This window comes from Vicugna pacos, chromosome 6 (genome assembly GCF_048564905.1).
Source record: "Vicugna pacos chromosome 6, VicPac4, whole genome shotgun sequence".
NCBI lineage: Eukaryota > Metazoa > Chordata > Mammalia > Artiodactyla > Camelidae > Vicugna > Vicugna pacos.
Window position 1 is genome coordinate 20,457,002 of NC_132992.1, and position 17,717 is coordinate 20,474,718.

Below are 17,717 nucleotides of genomic sequence, written 5' to 3' on the forward strand. Positions count from 1 at the left end.
CCTGCCTGTTGTTGTGGACATCATACGACTTCAGCATTCACATCAATTCTCTGATGATGGCTTCCAAGGAAATTGCACTACCCAGGGCCTATAAACCAAAAGAATCGCCCAATAAGAAATGGGAAGAAGAGAAGCAGGAACCGGCCCCAATAGGTAGGCAGCCGGAGTAGAAAGCAAAAGATAACGCCACAGAGTGAGAACAGCTGCTAAGGCTCGCTTTGGCCGCTAATTGAGGCCCTCAACTATCTCAAGGTTGTTAAGCAAAAGAGTGGGCTTAAAGCAAAGGCAGAAGTGGCTCTGCTGGAGTGGGTGGTGTCGGCCTCCACAGGACGGGAATGTAACTCGGCAGCGACAATGCAGCTGTCCCTTCGGGAATCAGGAGCCTGAACGTGGTGAACACTGCGCATGCGCCTGACGCAGCGGAAGCGGGTGGGGGGAGGGCGCAGGACGCAGCGTGCCGGCTCAGGTGACCGGAAATAACGCGAGAACCAGGATAGCTGCGGAGAAGGGGGCTGGAATCGCTGGAGCTATGGAGCGGGTTCTCCCCATTTTGTTGGTGCCTCTTCCCGCTGAGGCAACGGGGTGCCTCGGATGTCGGGCGCAGTTGCACAGAGAGCAGGAGGTTCTGGGAAGCCTGACGGCTGCAGGCAGCCTTCACGTGCTTTCCTTGGCGCCGGGCGGCCGGGGCGGGGGCGGCTGCCGTCTAGACGGCCCGTTTCGGCAGTAAGTGCTGCGGGCGGGCCTGGCTGGTATTGTGGGGGGAGTCCGCAGCCTTGGTCGGTCCCTCTATTCCCCTCCTGGCATGGAGGTAGCAGGAGAGGAATGCCAGCGGCTGGCAGCGCCCCAGAGGCGGGCCTGGTTCCTTCTCAGAACGTTTTCCTCGCTTTGGCGCGTCCCTACAACCACCCTTTCCGGTTCTTCGTGGGTGGAGACTGTATCCTGATCCTATGCTGCTGCGGGGAACCTGGAATGGCCCCCCGCTTGGTCGCTGTCTTTTATTCATTCAACACAGGTTGATTAATCGTCACTGTTACGTGCACAGTGTCCATTTTCTAAAGTTAATTCCATCGAGGATGCCCGCTGGTGGGGAAAGGGGGGAGATCATCTCTAATTTGAATCATCTGTTTCCTTTTTCTTGTCTCCGAAACAAATGGCTGTTTCCTTCACATTTGGGCTTTCCGCCGCTTTCTCAAGGACTGAGCCTAGTTTTTCCACCCGCTTATTCGTTTATTCATTCAGCAAATACCTATTATGCACTTTATGTTGGTTTCCTAGAGTAGCGCCTGAAAAGTTTAATAAGACAGTTCTTAACATGTGAGGGTTGTATGGTTGCGAAAACAGAAAAGAAACGTACTTTCAATCGTGTATTATTTTCCACATATGTAATTCTTAAAATTTATATCATTAAGTTAAAGAGTGCCCTCTGAGTCTTTGACTGGACTCTTTAATAACAGAAAACACATTAGAAATGTTCTCTTTACGACTCTGAGTAGCCAGAGAGGAGTCTTACCTTGGAATCTTCAGATCCTGTAACAGTGCTTGACAGTAAATACTCGTTTGTTAAATCAGTGAATGCTTTAATCTGCTTTGTGTTTCTTTATTCCTGATCTCTAGTTGTGCTAGGAAGAGAAATCTCTCTCTACTAGGAGTTAGATATTCAGCAGTATTAAGTACATATGAACACAGTGCTGTAAAGAAAAGAATGAGGTAGGGAGAAAAGCAGAATTCTTAGTTGTTTGAGAACCCACATGGAAGTCGAATATACATGAAATAATGGGGCTTTCATAAACTATTGTATGAAATTAGTAGCAGGAGAGGATCAAGAAGTGCTTTTTAGCTTTTTAAGCTGAATTAAATTTTAATTCAATTAAAATACTTAGTAGGGTTAAAATAAGGACAGGTTTATAGTGTGCAGAATTTGCTTCCTACTTTTCTCAAATGGTTCTTTGTATATTGTTGAAATAATGTATTCTATTCACTGAAAGATTTGCCTTTCCATGTGACAATATAGTCCTTGTGTTATGATGTTACTTGTTTCATACTATTCTGCCATTTACGTGTAGCTTAGTTTGTTTAACCTTTTCTATTGTTGACATCTAGATTTTCAGATTTTCATGGTAAATAGTCAGGACTTTGGTGTTTATGAAAAATTCTAGGTATAAAGCCATAAAGTGTCAGTATTTTTCTCTAATAATAACATAATAGCACCAAGTCCACTGTTTTTAGATACAAAATTACTGCTTCTGTAGAAAAGAGCTTTTGTAAAAAGATGAAACTTTATTAACATGGTAGCCTTCTCTCTATTGATTTGTTTTCAGATTTGAGGCCCTTTAATTTTATTTTTTATATGTGACTTAATTTTATTATTTAATTTGAAGCTGTAGCATTATTAGTCTTTTTCCATCCTCATCAGCCATGTTTGTTTGTTGACTTCATACTGTTAAAAAAAATGCTGCAACAGTACAGTCCATCAAAGTAGCTATTAGCCACATGTGGTTAAAATTAAAAATTTAGTTCTTCAGTTGCACTGCCCTCATTTAAAGTGCCCAGTAGCCACATGTGGCTGTTGGCTGCTATATTGGACCACGCAGATATGTTGAACACTTCATCATTACAGAGTTTTGCTGAACAGAGCTTCTATAACATGCCATTTGAGTCATCGAATACAAATAATCACTTTAAAAAATCATTGATAGCATTGAAGTGAACAGTCATTTTGTTAGTTGTGAGCACCACCTCTTATAAATATTAGATATATTTGGTTGTTGAAACTTATCCTTTGATCATGACAGTTCCATTAAATATATCATCAGTCAAGATTTAGGATGAAGGAATGAAAGCAACCACCATTTATTGCTCCTGGCCCCATTTTCACTAGCACTCCTATATACTAATATTTTTAAATGGAAGTGCTGGGGGTTGAACCCAGGACCTCAGGCATACTAAGTATGCACTCTACCACTGAACTATAACTCTGCCACCCCAACGCCTATATTCTTGTGTTGCTGTGAAAGGGGTTGAAGAGGAAGAAGAAAGTAAGGGAAGGGGAAAAAGATGGGAAGTCCTGGAGCAGTTTGCATTTCCTTGGGTTGCATAAAGAATTAATGCTATTAGGTGAACTAACAAGTTGTTCGCTACTTACTTTGTCCTTTACCCTCACCATTGTGGGTAAGTAGTGTTGTGGGTACAGAATATAATAAATAGTCTAATCTTTTTTTTTAGGTTTATATGGGAGGATTCTCCCAACAGTGGGACACCAACAGATAAGCCCAGACTGCTTGCTCTTAGTGAAAATTGTGAACTGCTTATCTATGAATTTAATTTGAAGGATGGAAGTTGTGATGCAACCGTTTTGCATAGCTATAATGAGGAGACATTGCAAAAGCTCATTGAAGATCAAAATATCAGTAAGTATTTACAGGTGGTCTTTAGCATGTTTAAATCTGTAACATTACTATATAAATTTATATATTTCAGGAAGAATTCTTACAGAGGTGAAATCAGGGAGGGAGATACATCCAGTACACTAGACACTAGCTACATGGGGCTATTGAGCACTTAATATAATTAATAAGAATTAATATGTCTTAAATGTCAAATATACTACAGATTTGAATACTTAGTACTAAAAAAGTAAAATATCTCAGTAGTTTTTGTATTAATTACATGTTGATATATTTTGAATATGAGGTAAGTTATATTAAACTTAGTTTTACCTGTGTCTTTTTTCATTGCAGCCAGTAGAAAATTTGAAATTACATGTGTGTGTTTCACATTTGTGGCTGACAGTATATTTCAATTGGACAGTGCTGATCTAGACTGGTTACAAAGCTGTCTACTATGTTCCATCCTGAGGGTTGCAGGGAGCAGAAATGAAAGCACTCAGGCTTCTGTTTTTAAGGCAGTAGCATACTCACAACCCTTGATTATAAGGTTCCCTCTTTTTCTTTCTAAAGAGTCTGTGATCATTCTTGTGAGGCCCCATGGATAAGCAGGCTTTTTTGATCTTCCAGTGTGCTCTCACACTCTGGCCATAAACAGAAGGCACAGGGACACCATACACCATCTTCATTTATCACCTTACCCACCTTCCAGTGACCATGTGGTTAGGTGATTTTGAACAACAACTGTCTAGAGTTGGATTAAGTGCTGTTTCCCTTTTCTTTTACCTGCTTGTGTGATGTTAACAGAATCAAATTTACCAACTGTAAACCTGTGACCATTGAGTTTGATATAATATCCTTTTGTTTTATAGGTATTTCCTTATTATCTCTGAGAATTCTGTCATATCATAGTAACACATCGTTATTGTTCATCAACAAGTATATCCTCCTACATGTTATATTTCCTGAAAGAGATGCTGAGATTAGGTTACTCAGCTGTTTCACGTTACCCTTGCCTGCACAGGCAGTGGACAGGATTATTGACACACAGCTCTGCAGAGGAATTCTTTTTGTGCTGAGTAGTTTAGGCTGGATCTGTATCCTTGTTGGTAAAGATGTTGAGTGCGGGAAAGGAAAATACCAAAAAGATGAGTTTTTTTAGGCTTTTAGTTATAGGGAGTGGAGTATAGGCAGAATGGTCAGTTTTTCAGTAAAACTTTCAGGGAAAAAGATCTTCATGAGTTTAAAGTACTCAACTACATTGTTTTCTATTTCATTCAAATATTTTTCAGTTTATAAATACATATTTTTTCATAGCCATAATAGTCTTATCCAACTTTTTAATGTTTTTAAATTGTGTATGTTCTGCATTACCAATTTATTCAGAATATACTTATTAAATATCTACTTTGTGCTTGTTCCAGGAAGGATTTAAATGACTGCTAATGATACGATATACACATATTTTCATGTATGAATATAATCTACCTCTTACCATCTCTAATGATACTTCAATTGTATTAGTGAATCATTGTTTGCATAACAATTTTTAATTTGTTTTTGGAAACTATCACAGATTTTTTGTCTTTAGCAGATCCATAGGTCATCAGCAAAATTATTCTGAAAATTATTTGATGATTATTTGAAGAATGACCTCTTATTTGTTTTTGGAACTTTTATTTCAGCATTAAAGGAATAGTTTTCCTATTTTACATATATCATAGCCTATATTAAAATTTCTTTTGTAAAAAAAAATTTTCTTTTGTAAAAGATGTTATGTGGAATATGGACAGACCTGTGCTGTCCAACACTGTAGGCAGTAGGTATATGTGGCTGTTGAGCACTTGAAATTGTCTAGTGTGACTGAGGAACTGAATTCTTAATTATATTTAATGATTTTTGATTTAAAATCTGATTCTTGATTCAGTTATTGGAGAACTTTTGAGTATGTTTGGAACAACTTTGGCTGCTCCAGGTTCTTGAATATAAATTTTTGGAGTCTAAATACAGACCAGGTATTTCCAATGAAAATTTAGTGTTCAAATTGAGATGTGCTGTGACTGTAAAATAACCAAATTTGAACACTTACATGAAAAAATGATATAAAAATCTCAATTTTTATATTGATTACCTGTAGAGATGATAGTGTTTTGGATATATTTGGTTAAATAAAATATATTCTTAAGGTTAGGTTCAGGAAGGTGGGCATAGCTCAGTGGTAGAGTGCATGCTTAGCATGCACGAGGTCCTGGATTCAATCCCCGGTACTGCTATTAAAAAAAAAAAAAAAAAGATTAGGTTCATTGGTTTCTTTTTACTGTAGTAAGGCTACTAGAAAATTTACAATGACAAATGTGGCTCATATGTTTCTTTTGGATAGCACTGTTGTGGAACATCAGTGGGAAATACTATGTCTCAATATTATTAACATCATAATGTTAACAATATAATAATAATATTATGTCTCAGGGCCTGGCACAGAGTGGATATTTAGCAAGTATTGTTGAGCGAATTCTCTATCAGGTTGTTTATTGGGTCACCAAACTCATAGTTACCTGGTTAATGTGATGGGGTTGTTTTAGTGCCATCTTCCTTCTGCTGTTATACCTTCAAGGTTGGAGCAGTGAGATCTTTAACTGTCTCGTCCTATGTTTTAAATGGTTCAGCATACTTCAGACTGGCATTTTCTTTAACTCTAACTCAAAGACATTTTTGACATTGTGGACGGTAGATGCATAGCTCATGTGGATTCAGCACTTCACCAAGAAGATGTGTGTAATGAGCTACAACAGGAGCCAGCCAAGATTTCTTCCTTTACTTCACTGAAAGTATCTCAAGACCTAGATGCTGTAGTGATTATCAGCTCCTCCAACACTGCAATTGCTCTTAACTTAAATTTGTATTTCAGGTATGTAGATTACTGCATTCTCTGATTTGAGGTAAATAATTAGAGCCATAAGAGGTTACAGGTGTGCTTGTTAGGTCCCCCCCCCCCCCAACCTTTAAACAGTTTTCTTTCTCTATTCAGTTAAATCAGGTTCTACCTGCTACATAGTGAGCTTGTTACTGTATAATAATGTGTAGAAATAACTACTGGCTACCTTTTTATTACTGGATACATCTCCAAGTTTTGGTTTTGTTTTTTGTGTGTTATGATATACATGGCTTATATCATCATGTAAGTAAAAAGTATCAAGCACAATTTTAGAAGCCCTTGGCTGTTATACATTGTATTATACATACATGATGCATCTGCTCACCTCTTCCCCACATTAGAGTGAGGAGAAATAGGATTTACCCTGTGTTAGAATGAGGCTTCGGATCCTGGCTGCCTAGGGGATCACTTTTCACTTAAAGAACTTTAACAACATACATTGACCTAGCTTTCTCCAGTTCAGGATTTCCTCAGATGTTTCCCTTGGAGGGTCCACAATTGTAGCTTTCTAAATATATTAATAAAAATTGACTGCTTCTTTGTGTTGCTTTTTGATTTAGAGATTATAGTTGCTTCTGATTTTTTGATGTTTGAAAGGACTATGTGTATATGTGAGTGTGCACACGCACAGCAGCCTGTTTATTGCAGCTTGTTTATCTCAAAGTAGACTAGTCCACTTTTATGACTTTCAGTGTTAAGAGCCGTCCCAAACAATTAGGAATTTTGGTCCTAACTTAATATGAGTGAAATAAACAAATCCTTGAGTAATTAGGATGCACTTTGATGGGATTATTGCTTATTGTTTGGATCACAAAAAAGGGTTAATTTCATCTTCACATATCAGCCAGGACTTGTAACTGTGATCTTTTCATTTGTTTTCAATGGTTTTTTAATATATTTTTTAAAAAAAATCTTTGAGCAGAGATGATAAGAACATTTTCAGATTATGCGCTTATGTGTCAGTGGGCCATGTTTACTGACTAAAACATACTCTGTTCTTGTAGAGTTACCTCCTAGTCATCTTCCTTGGAAAACAATTTGACAGATCAGAAGGGAGGAAAGACTTCTCAGCTACTCTGATCCTTGAGTGTAGGATTCTGTTCCTCTGGTTGTTTTGGCAACCCCTCAGGAGAACTCTGAGGAGAGCAGCAGGCACATTCCTTTGAACAAATTTCATTGAACTGAGCCCCCGTAACATCAGCCAATGAAGAGGTTCTGTTCTGTTCCGGGCAGTGAATTTAGGGATCTGTCCTGTCCAACTAAATGAGTGATCTCTGTTGATTATTATTTACATGGATGCTTTTTTATTAGTATAACTTCTTGAGGGAATTGACTAGCATGTTTATTTTCTAAGCGTGCTGTTGGATGTGTTTTACCTTTCCTGTCTCCTGACGCTGGTTCTTTTCCACAATACAGAATGTCAGCCTCCTCACTACTTTTCATTTTATCAAGTCCTGTTTATCCTTTGAGCTCTACCTCTTTCATGAAACCTTTTCTTACTAAAACCCCTTTCACTTGTAAATTTAGACTCATTTCATACCTTTTCTCCTCTTTGAATTTCTATAGCACTTCTGCTTTCAACTACAAGTTAGCACTTGATTTTATAGTCTTGTATTATTTCTCTGGTTCTTTTTTTGTAGAGTCTGTAAGCACCATGTAAGCACCTCATGATTTGTTCAGTACACTGTCAATGACTTTTTTTTTTAACATTTTTTTATTGAGTAATACTCATTTTACAATGTTGTATCAAATTCCAGTGTAGAGTACAATTTTTCAGTTATACATGAACATACATATGTTCATTGTCATTTTTTTCCCACTGTGCGCTACCACAAGATCTTGTATATATTTCTCTGTGCTATACAGTATAATCTTGTTTATCTATTTTACATTTTGAAATCCCAGTCTGTCCCTTCCCACCCCCCCGCACCCTTGGCAACCACAAGTTTGTATTGTATGTCTATGAGTCTATTTCTGTTTTGTATTTATGGTTTTGTTTTGTTTTTTTTTTGATTCCACATATGAGTGATCTCATATGGTATTTTTCTTTCTCTTTCTGACTTACTTCACTTAGAATGACATTCTCTAGGAACATCCATATTGCTGCAAATGGCGTTATGTTGTCGGTTTTTATGGCTGAATAATATTCCATTGTATAAATGTACCACATCTTCTTTATCCAGTCATCCATTGATGGACATTTAGGCTGTTTCCATGCCTTGGTATTGTAAATAGTGCCACTATGAACATTGGGGTGCAGGTGTCTTTTTGAATTAGGCATCCTTCTGGATATATGCCCAGGAGTGGGATTCCTGGGTCATATGGTAAGTCTATTCCTAGTCTTTTGAGGAATCTCCATACTGTTTTCCGCAGTGGCTGCACCAAACTGCATTCCCACCAGCAGTGTAGGAGGGTTCCCTTTTCTCCACAGCCTCTCCAGCATTTGTCATTTGTGGACTTTTGAATGATGGCCATTCTGCCTGGTGTGAGGTGATACCTCATTGTAGTTCTGATTTGCATTTCTCTGATAATTAGTGATATTGAGCATTTTTTCATGTGCCTATTGATCATTTGTATTTCTTCCTTGGAGAATTGCTTGTTTAGGTCTTTTGCCCATTTTTGGATTGGGTTGTTTGTTTTATTCTTATTAAGTTGTATGAGCTGCTTATATATTTTGGAGATCAAGCATTTGTTGGTTTCATTTGCAAAAATTTTCTCCCATTCCATAGGTTGTCGTTTTGTTTTACTTCTGGTTTCCTTTGCTGTGCAGAAGCTTGTAAGTTTCATTAGGTCCCATTTGTTTATTGTTGCTTTTATTTATCTATTGCTTGAGTAGACTGTCCTAGGAGAACATTTTTGACATGTGTGTGAGATAATGTTTTGCTTATATTTTCTTCTAGGAGGTTTATTGTATCTTGTCATATGTTTAAGTCTTTGATACATTTTGAGTTTATTTTTGTGTATGGTGTAAGGGAGTGTTGTAGCTTCATTGATTTACATGCTGCTGTCCAGTTTTCCCAACACCATTTGCTGAAGAGACTCTTTATTCCATTGTATATTCTTGCCTCCTTTGTCGAAGATTAGTTGATCAAAAGTTTGTGGGTTCATTTCTCGGCTCTCTATTGTGTTCTATTGGTCTATATGTCTTTTTTTTGTACCAATACCATGCTATCTTAATTATTGTAGCTCTTTAGTATTGTCTGAAGTCTGGGAGAGTGATTCCTCCAGCCTCTTTCTTTTTCTTCAATAATGCTTTGGCAATTCTAGGTCTTTTGTGGTTCCATAAAAGTTTTATTATGATTTGTTCTAGTTCTGTGAAATATGTCCTGGGTAATTTGATAGGGATTGCATTAAATCTGTAGATTGCCTTGGGCAGTGTGACCATTTTAAAATATTAATTCTTCCAATCTAGGAGCATGGGATATCTTTCCATTTTTTTAAGTCTTCTTTAATTTCCTTAATCAGTGTTTTATAGTTTTCCATGTATAATTCTTTCACCTCCTTGGTTAGATTTATTCCTAGGTATTTTATTACTTTGGGTGCTATTTTAAAGGGGATTGTTTCTTTACTTTCTTTTTCTGTTGATTCATCATTAGTGTAAAGAAATGCAACTGATTTTTGAACATTAATCTTGTAACTTGCTACCTTGCTGACTTCTTCAATTATTTCTAGTGGTTTTTATGTGGACCTTTTAGGGTTTTCTATATATAGTATCATGTCTGCTTATAGTGACAATTTTACCTCTTCTTTTCCAATTTGGATCCCTTTTACTTCTTTGTATTGCCTGATTGCTGTGGCTAGGACTTCCAAGACTATGTTGAATAGGAGTGGTGATAGTAGGCAGCCTTGTCTTGTCCCAGATTTTAGTGGGAAGCTTTTGAGTTTTTCACCGTTGAGTACTATGCTGGCTGTAGGTTTGTCATATATAGCTTTTATTATGTTGAGATATGTTCCCTCTATACCCACTTTGGTGAGAGTTTTTATCATAAATGGGTGTTGAATTTTATCAAATGCTTTTTCTGCATCTGTTGAGATGATCATGTGTTTTTTGTCCTTTCTCTTGTTGATGTGATTTGCGTATGTTGATTGATTTGCATATGTTGAACCAGCCTTGTGTCCCTGGGATGAACCCCACTTGGTCATGATGTATAATCTTTTTTATGTGTTGTTGGATTCTATTTGCTAAAATTTTGGTGAGGATTTTTGCATCTATGTTCATCAGTGATATTGGCCTGTAATTCTCTCTTTTGGTGGTGTCTTTGCCTGGTTTTGGTATCAGGGTGATGGTGGCTTCATAGAATGAGTTTGGGAGTATTCCCTCCTTTTCAGTCTTCTGAAAGAGCTTGAGAAGTACTGGTATGAGTTCTTCTTTGTATGTTTGGTAGAATTCCCCAGTGAAGCTGTCAGTTCCTGGACTTTTATTTGTAGGGAGGTTTTTTATTGCTAATTCGATTTCATTTCTAGTGATCAGTTTGTTCAAGTGGTCAGTTTCTTCTTGGTTCAGTCTTGGTGGACTGTATGTTTCCAGAAACTTGTCCATCTAGGTTACCCATTTTGGTTCCATATAGTCTTTCACAACATTCTTGTATGATATTCTGTATTTCTGTTATTTGTTGTAATTTCTCTATTTTTCTTTCTTATTTTGCTTATTTGTGCTCTCTTTTTTCTTCTTTGTGAATTTGGCCAGAGGTTTGTCGATTTTGTTTACTTTTTCAAAAAACCAGCTTTTGGTTTGATTGATTTTTTTCTATTGTTTTATTAATCTCTATTTTATTTCCTCCCTGATCTTTATTATTTCCTTCTTTCTGCTGCCTTTTGGGTTTTTTTCTCTTCTTTTTCTAATTCTTTTAGCTGGTGGTTTAGATTGTTTATTTCAGATTGTTCTTTTTGAGGAAGGCCTGTATCACTGTAAACTTCCCTCTTAGCACTGCCTTTGCTGCATCCCATTAATTTTGTGTGGTTGTGTTTTCATTTTCATTTGTCTCAAGGTATTTTTTAATTTCAACTTTGATTTCATCGTTGACCCATTGTTTTTTTAAAACCATGTTGTTTAATCTCCAACATTCCTTTTTTTTCTCCTTTGTTTCTCAGTAGTTGATTTCTAGTTTCATGGCATTGTGTCTGTAAAGATGTTTGAGATAATTTCTATCTTCTTAAAATTGTTGAGGCTTCTTTTGTGCCCAAGTACATGATCAATCCTAGGAAATGTTCCATGTGCACTTGAAAAGAATGTATGTCCTATTTTTTTGAGGTGTAATGCTCTGAAAATATCCACCAAATCTAATTTTTCTATTGTATCACACTGTCAGTGACTTTTACTTCCAATTTATCTTAGCTATCCATTCCCATAGTCATACCCTGGGCTTTGTCATTACATGAAACTGCTCGTCCCCAAATCACTATTCTGCACATCCTGCCCTGACCACAGCTTCCTAAATTTACAGCTTCCTTACTCAAGAGCCCCTCCTGTCTTCACTTCCCTCCCTCTGCAGTATAGATGCTGTGACTCATCATTTAGTCACTTTCTTGAATGCACTCTAACTCCTACTCCTGCCCTATGGTGCCACTTGGTCTGACAAGTCATTTTTTATTTTTTTGTTTTTTTACCTGCCTTTTTAGTCCCTGCACCCAAGTAACTGAGCACTTGTGAGAAAACTGCAAAGGAAAATGAATAGCACTATAAGTTCACACTCACTGCTTTCAGTGGTCTCTCATGTTGCCTGGAAATTTTGCAACGATTTTTCATGAGTCCGTTCTTTACAACAGTGTTTTTAAACCTCCATTTTCGTCAAATCTCTATTTATCTCTTTCTCCCCAGCTGTTCTTGGATGACTTTACCTCCTACTTTATAAAGGAAGTAGAACCATCAAATGGGAGCTCGTTCAGTTTCTCACCTTAAATTTGCAAACCCACTTTCCTGACTCATCTCCAACTTCCCTGCTGTTACAATGGAGGGATTCCCTTGTGTGTGCTCTGGATCCCATTCCTTCCCTCCTTCTCAGGGACTGGTCTCCCTTTCCTCTCTCGTCTACATCTCCAACCTCTTTTAAGTATTAGATCCACATCCAGTTAATCACCAGGTCCAAGCCATTCTACCTCCTCAGTGTTTCTTGTATTGTCCACTTAACTCTGCTGCCATCACTGTGATCCATGCCGCTTTCATCACTTACCTGAACTAGCTTAACAGCCCCGACCTTGGTCTCACATATCTGTTCTTCTCTCCTCACACCATCTTCTGTGGGGTAGCCAGAAGGGTGATACTAGAATGCACATCTTATCAGACTATAGCCAAGTATGAAGTCTGGGGACAGGATCTGTATCTTTGTTGGTGGAGGAACTTCCTTCTCCATGGGTCATCTTTATTGTCACCTTCCCTTCTCTAACTTCTTTTCATCATCTCCTTGACAAATGAATATCATCCTGTTACCTTCAAATTGTCAAAAGGATTAATAGTTCATAATTTAACTAAGTGCTCAGGGGGGTTATGTGCTCCCTTTCTCCCGCCATCTACTCTTCTGCTTCTAATCAGATGGCATCTGTGCTTAAACCGCTATTTATCTTCCTTCCCACTGGCACACTCCCCTGACCACCACCACCATATAAAAGCTAAAACTCCATAAAGCCCACCCCCAGCTGTCGCTGCTAACTTCTCCAGCCTCATCTCACACTGCCGCGTTTCTCATTCCCTGTGTTTTGGCCATCCCAGCCTTCTTTGTGCTTCTGAAAAGTGACAGCCCTCTTTGCACATGCACTCTCCATCTATGCCTGCACTCATGCTTTGCTTTTCTAGTCCTTACTCATTCTCATGTCTCAAGCTAAGTCTTAAACTTTGTGTTGGTGGTATGGTGGGTAATTAAGAACCTGGGGTTTATGGTCAGGTAGACAGAAACAGCTGGTCTGTTTCTGTGAGTCTTAGTTTCCATATCTGCAAAAGCGGCTTACGTTTACCTCAGGAGGTTGTTGAAAGGCTCAGATAAGTTAGTTTATATAAAGTTCTCAGCATAACATCTGCATTATAGTAATACAATAAATGGTCTTATCTCTTTTTAAAGCTAACTGCCCTAAGGTTCAGATTATTTTTAATTGAGCTATTGACATATGATATTAGTTTCAGGTGAGTAGGTAATGATTCAATATATGTGCATATTGCACAATGATCACCACAGTAAATCTAGTTAGCATCCATCTCCACACATAGGTGCAAATCGGTCATATTCTCAAGGTTGGCTTTATCACTCTGCCCTAAGCAATGGAGATAAGAAGTCCAGGTCAGGGAAACTTATTGTCTGTACTCTTCCTACTCTGTGATACCTCCACCTCTTACACACCCCCACTCCTGTTTTTAATAGGAACACAGGTTTGGGGTTGATCATCGTTTTTTGACCATTGCTATTATTTTAAAACATAGGCAATACCCAGGACACCTACTGTGTGAAAGATCTCTAGAAGACGTTCCTGTTGAAGGCCCTGAAGGCATAGATGAAGATGATCCTGTTAATTCTGACTACAACATGAAACTGACCAAGTTTTCCTTCCAAGTTGATAGGTACAGAACCCTCCTTTTTGGATTTACTTTATTATTATGATTATGATTATTAATTATTTTGTCATTCTGACACAGTACCTTTTCACTAGAGGTCTTTTCAGAGGTAGACATGTTTATTTTCTCAAGTGCGTCTTTGCCCTGGTTTAGTGCTTTACTTAGTGCCCTTCACTGTAACAGACGTGAGTTCTGCCCTATCTTCCAGGTCTTGGAAAGCCCAGCTGTCATCACTGAATGAAAGCATAAAGAGCTCCAAACTGGAGGCTTCCTGTTGTGCTCCATGGTTCCAGGATATTCTGCACTTGGAGTCCCCTGAATCTGGTGACCAGAGTACCAGTGTGCCAAGCTGGGCCTTCATTCCGCAGGGCCTGCCGCACAGGCAGTACAGTTTTCCACGGGGAAGTCCCGCTAAGACCAGGGACCCAGGAAGATTATGGAAAAGAATGCACATCAGTGAGCAGGAGGAGCCCCTTGAGCTCGCATGTGTGTCTGTGACAGGATTCACTGCACTGTTTACTTGGGCAGTAGAAAGGACGGGCTGTACCATTGCCCTCTGGGATTTGGAGACCCAGGCTATGCAGTGTTTTTCCCTGGGCAAAAAATGCATCCCTGTAGACAGTGGTGGAGACCAGCAGCTGTGCCTCGTTTTGACAGGTGAGAACGTCTTGTGTCAGGTTGGAATCCATCGCCGAGAGCACCTCTCTTACCTGTTTTACTACTGCTGCCCGGGTGATGTAGTGCCTACTCACTCCTCTAAGTGTAGTGTTTTATGGAGGAAATTTGGTGTTAACCTTGGTAATGTTGCCTCATATGTTTGATTTTTAATTAAGGTTATTTCTGCTCAGCTAAGTACTAAGGTACTGAGTCAGAAAAAGTTTAAGTCTAAGAAAAGTTGGTTTTAACCCAGGGAGTCTTCACAGGACTTTGGTTTGTACAGAGTTCGTAAGCTGGCAGCTCATAGGCCATATGAGTTTGGATTTGCTTGGCTTGCGCTATGTAGGCTTTTAAAAAAAAGATTTGTGTCTCACAAGCCTGTAAAATTAGAGGATTTCAGACAAAATCTGTATTTCCAGTTACTACTGAAAAATTAGAATATCTGGCAACACTGGCCCTCATTCCTGCATAGTAATTGATGGCTTGGAGCTGAATTTCAGTGCTCCTAGATGGGCTGCTTTCTTTCAGGTTTGGTTTTCTTGCACTTCTCTCGCCACCTGTTTTGCCTGTATGCGTTTGGGTTTGATGTGTCAGATGTGCATTGATTCAGCATAACCATGCCATAACCTCCTACAAAGCTACTGAGTTCTGATTGAACTAACCATGTGTTTCTTCTTCAGTGTCCTGATTTTGGTAATCATGTATTTCTATGTGTCAAGAGCATGCTATTAATGTTTCATTTTAGTAAACAAGAAATGTGACATCTCAATAAATAGTTACAAGTTCCAGGTATTGATAGTGCAAGATAGTACAAAGTAGCAAAGAGAGGTTTCCTGCTAGTCATAGGATACATTGTTCCTATGAGAATTTGCCTTGTGGTTAGTGTTTAAAAGATAAAGCTCTTCTCTGAAAAGTCATGATGAATTTACCAATTAATGTCATAATAGTTACTGGTACCCAATAAATCTGTTTATACTTACAGTGCTGAAGTATTGCACAATTAGAGTTTAATTTCTGTCATAATCCTAAAACCTACGTCCTAATAACTTATTAAAGTCAACTTTTGTTTTTCTTATAGAAAATGGACTGTGTCTGATTTTGTTTGGTCTGACCCAAGAGGAGTTTTTAAATCGACTGATGATCCATGGAAGCGCCAGCACTGTGGACTCTCTTTGCCATCTGAATGGTTGGGGGCGGTGCTCCATCCCCATACACGCCCTAGAGGTAACAGAGTTAAATGTCTGGAGAATTCTGCTTGATAATCCCTCTGTCCTATACTCTGTTTGACTATAGATTATTTTAGTCAGTACAATACAGATTGGGAGAGTTCATTTAACCTTGCACCAAAAGACCATCCATTTGCTTACTGTTGGCTATTTCATTACCCGAATCCTGCTTAGCAGTTTACCATTTTTGACATTAAAAGATACAAGGTTATGATAACCACTATTTAAGAAAGAAAAACTCACAAGCAATGGAGGCAACAGTAAACTGGGAGAAGAAATGATGTGGAAACAAGCTGTGGGAACCTGAAACAGGAATGATCCCTTATTCCCACTTTGCAGTCCCCACGCTTCTAATCCAGCTGTAGTAGTGTCAGAATGGAATTTATATAGCATTTTATAGTTTACAGATATGCATTATCTAAATTGTGCTAAAATAACCACGTGAGATGGGTTGGGTAGTTTTTATTCATTTCATTTTACAGATGAAAAATCTACGGCTTACAATGGTTGAGTGCCTTATAGCCATATTAATAAGGCAGGAGCCAGAGTTAATGGCAGGGGACTTTCTGCTGAACCACACAGCCCTGAAAGATTGAAAACTTGAAGTTATTACTGTTATGTGGTAGTCTCGTTTTAGTGACAGCTTTATTGAGATATAATTCACACAGCACAATATTCACCCATCTAGTGTACAATTCAGTGGTTTTTAGTATATTCAGTTATACAAACATTTTCATTGTCTTATTTCAGAACATTTTCTTCACCCCAAAGGGAAACACTATACCCATAAACAATCACTCCCAAGTTTTCACAAACCTTAGTTTTCAAACACTTATCTGCTTTCTGTCTCTGGATTTGCCTGTTGTATACATTTCATGTAAATAGAATTATTGTGACTGGCCTTTGTGACTGGCTTCTTTCACTTAATGTGTTTTCAGGGTTCATCCATATAGAATGTATCAGTAGTTCATTTCTTTCTTTGGCTGAATGAACATTCCATTGTATGGATATAACAGTTATTTTTAATCCACTCACCAATTGATGGAAATTTAGGTGGTTTCTTTTTGACTATTGTGAATTATCCTGCTTTGAACAGTTGTGTACTAGTTTTTGTCATCATACTTTCATTTCTTTTGGATACACACTTGGCAGTGGAACTACGAGGTCATTTAACTTTTTGAAGAATGACCAAACTGCTTTCCACAGTGGCTGCACTACGTTACTTTCCCACTAGCAGTATATGGGAGTTCCTATAACTCCATATCCTCACCAACACTGATTGTTCAATTGTTTTATCAGAGACATCCTGGTGGCTCTGAAGTCAAAAATGAAATGGTATCTCATTGTCATTTTGACTTACGTTTTCTTAATGACCTATGTGTTGAGCATGTTTTCATGTGCTTATTGGTCATTTGTACATCTCTTTGGAGAAATGTCTGCTTAAATCCTTTGTCCATTTTGTAATTGGGTTATTTGACTTTATTGTTGAGGCCTATGAGTTCTTTTTCTATTTTGGATACTAGACCCTTATGAGGAACATAATCTGCAAGTATTTTCTCCTGTCCTATGGGTTGTCTTCACCTTCTCCGTGGTGACCTTTGAAATGCAAAAGTTTTTCATTTTGATGAAGTCGATTTCCCCATGCCTTCTTTTTGTTGCTGGTCACTTGTGCTTTTGGTGTCCTATCTAAGAAACCAGTGCCTATCCTGAGGTCACAAAGATTTACTTTTACAAGAGTTTTATAGTTTTAGCTCTTACATTTAGGTCTTTGATGCATTCTGATTAATGTTGTGTATGATAAGGAGAAGTGACCCAACCTCATTCTTTTGCATGTGGATATTCAGTTGTTCTTGCACCATTTGTTGGAAAATTTACCTTTATATCGCTACAGAATATCATTGTAGGAAATGTAGTAATAGGGAAAGAAAATTTATCCAGAAGTAATCATTTTTGCTATTAGATCATATCCTATAGTT

The 17,717-nt window shown here is 38.2% G+C and overlaps 1 protein-coding gene across 1 annotated transcript in view; it reads left to right on the plus strand.

Annotated features, from left to right (window-relative positions):
• The first annotated feature begins 478 nt into the window (after window positions 1-478).
• Window positions 479-17,717, plus strand: part of SPG11 (SPG11 vesicle trafficking associated, spatacsin) — a 71,225-nt gene continuing 53,986 nt past the window's right edge. Inside the window, exons 1-7 of the mRNA XM_072962536.1 lie at window positions 479-723; window positions 3,223-3,407; window positions 4,256-4,480; window positions 6,090-6,291; window positions 13,727-13,864; window positions 14,067-14,515; window positions 15,594-15,739. Of these exons, the coding sequence (XP_072818637.1) occupies window positions 530-723; window positions 3,223-3,407; window positions 4,256-4,480; window positions 6,090-6,291; window positions 13,727-13,864; window positions 14,067-14,515; window positions 15,594-15,739 (1,539 nt within the window). The 5' untranslated portion in view covers window positions 479-529. The remainder of the gene's footprint in view (window positions 724-3,222; window positions 3,408-4,255; window positions 4,481-6,089; window positions 6,292-13,726; window positions 13,865-14,066; window positions 14,516-15,593; window positions 15,740-17,717) is intronic.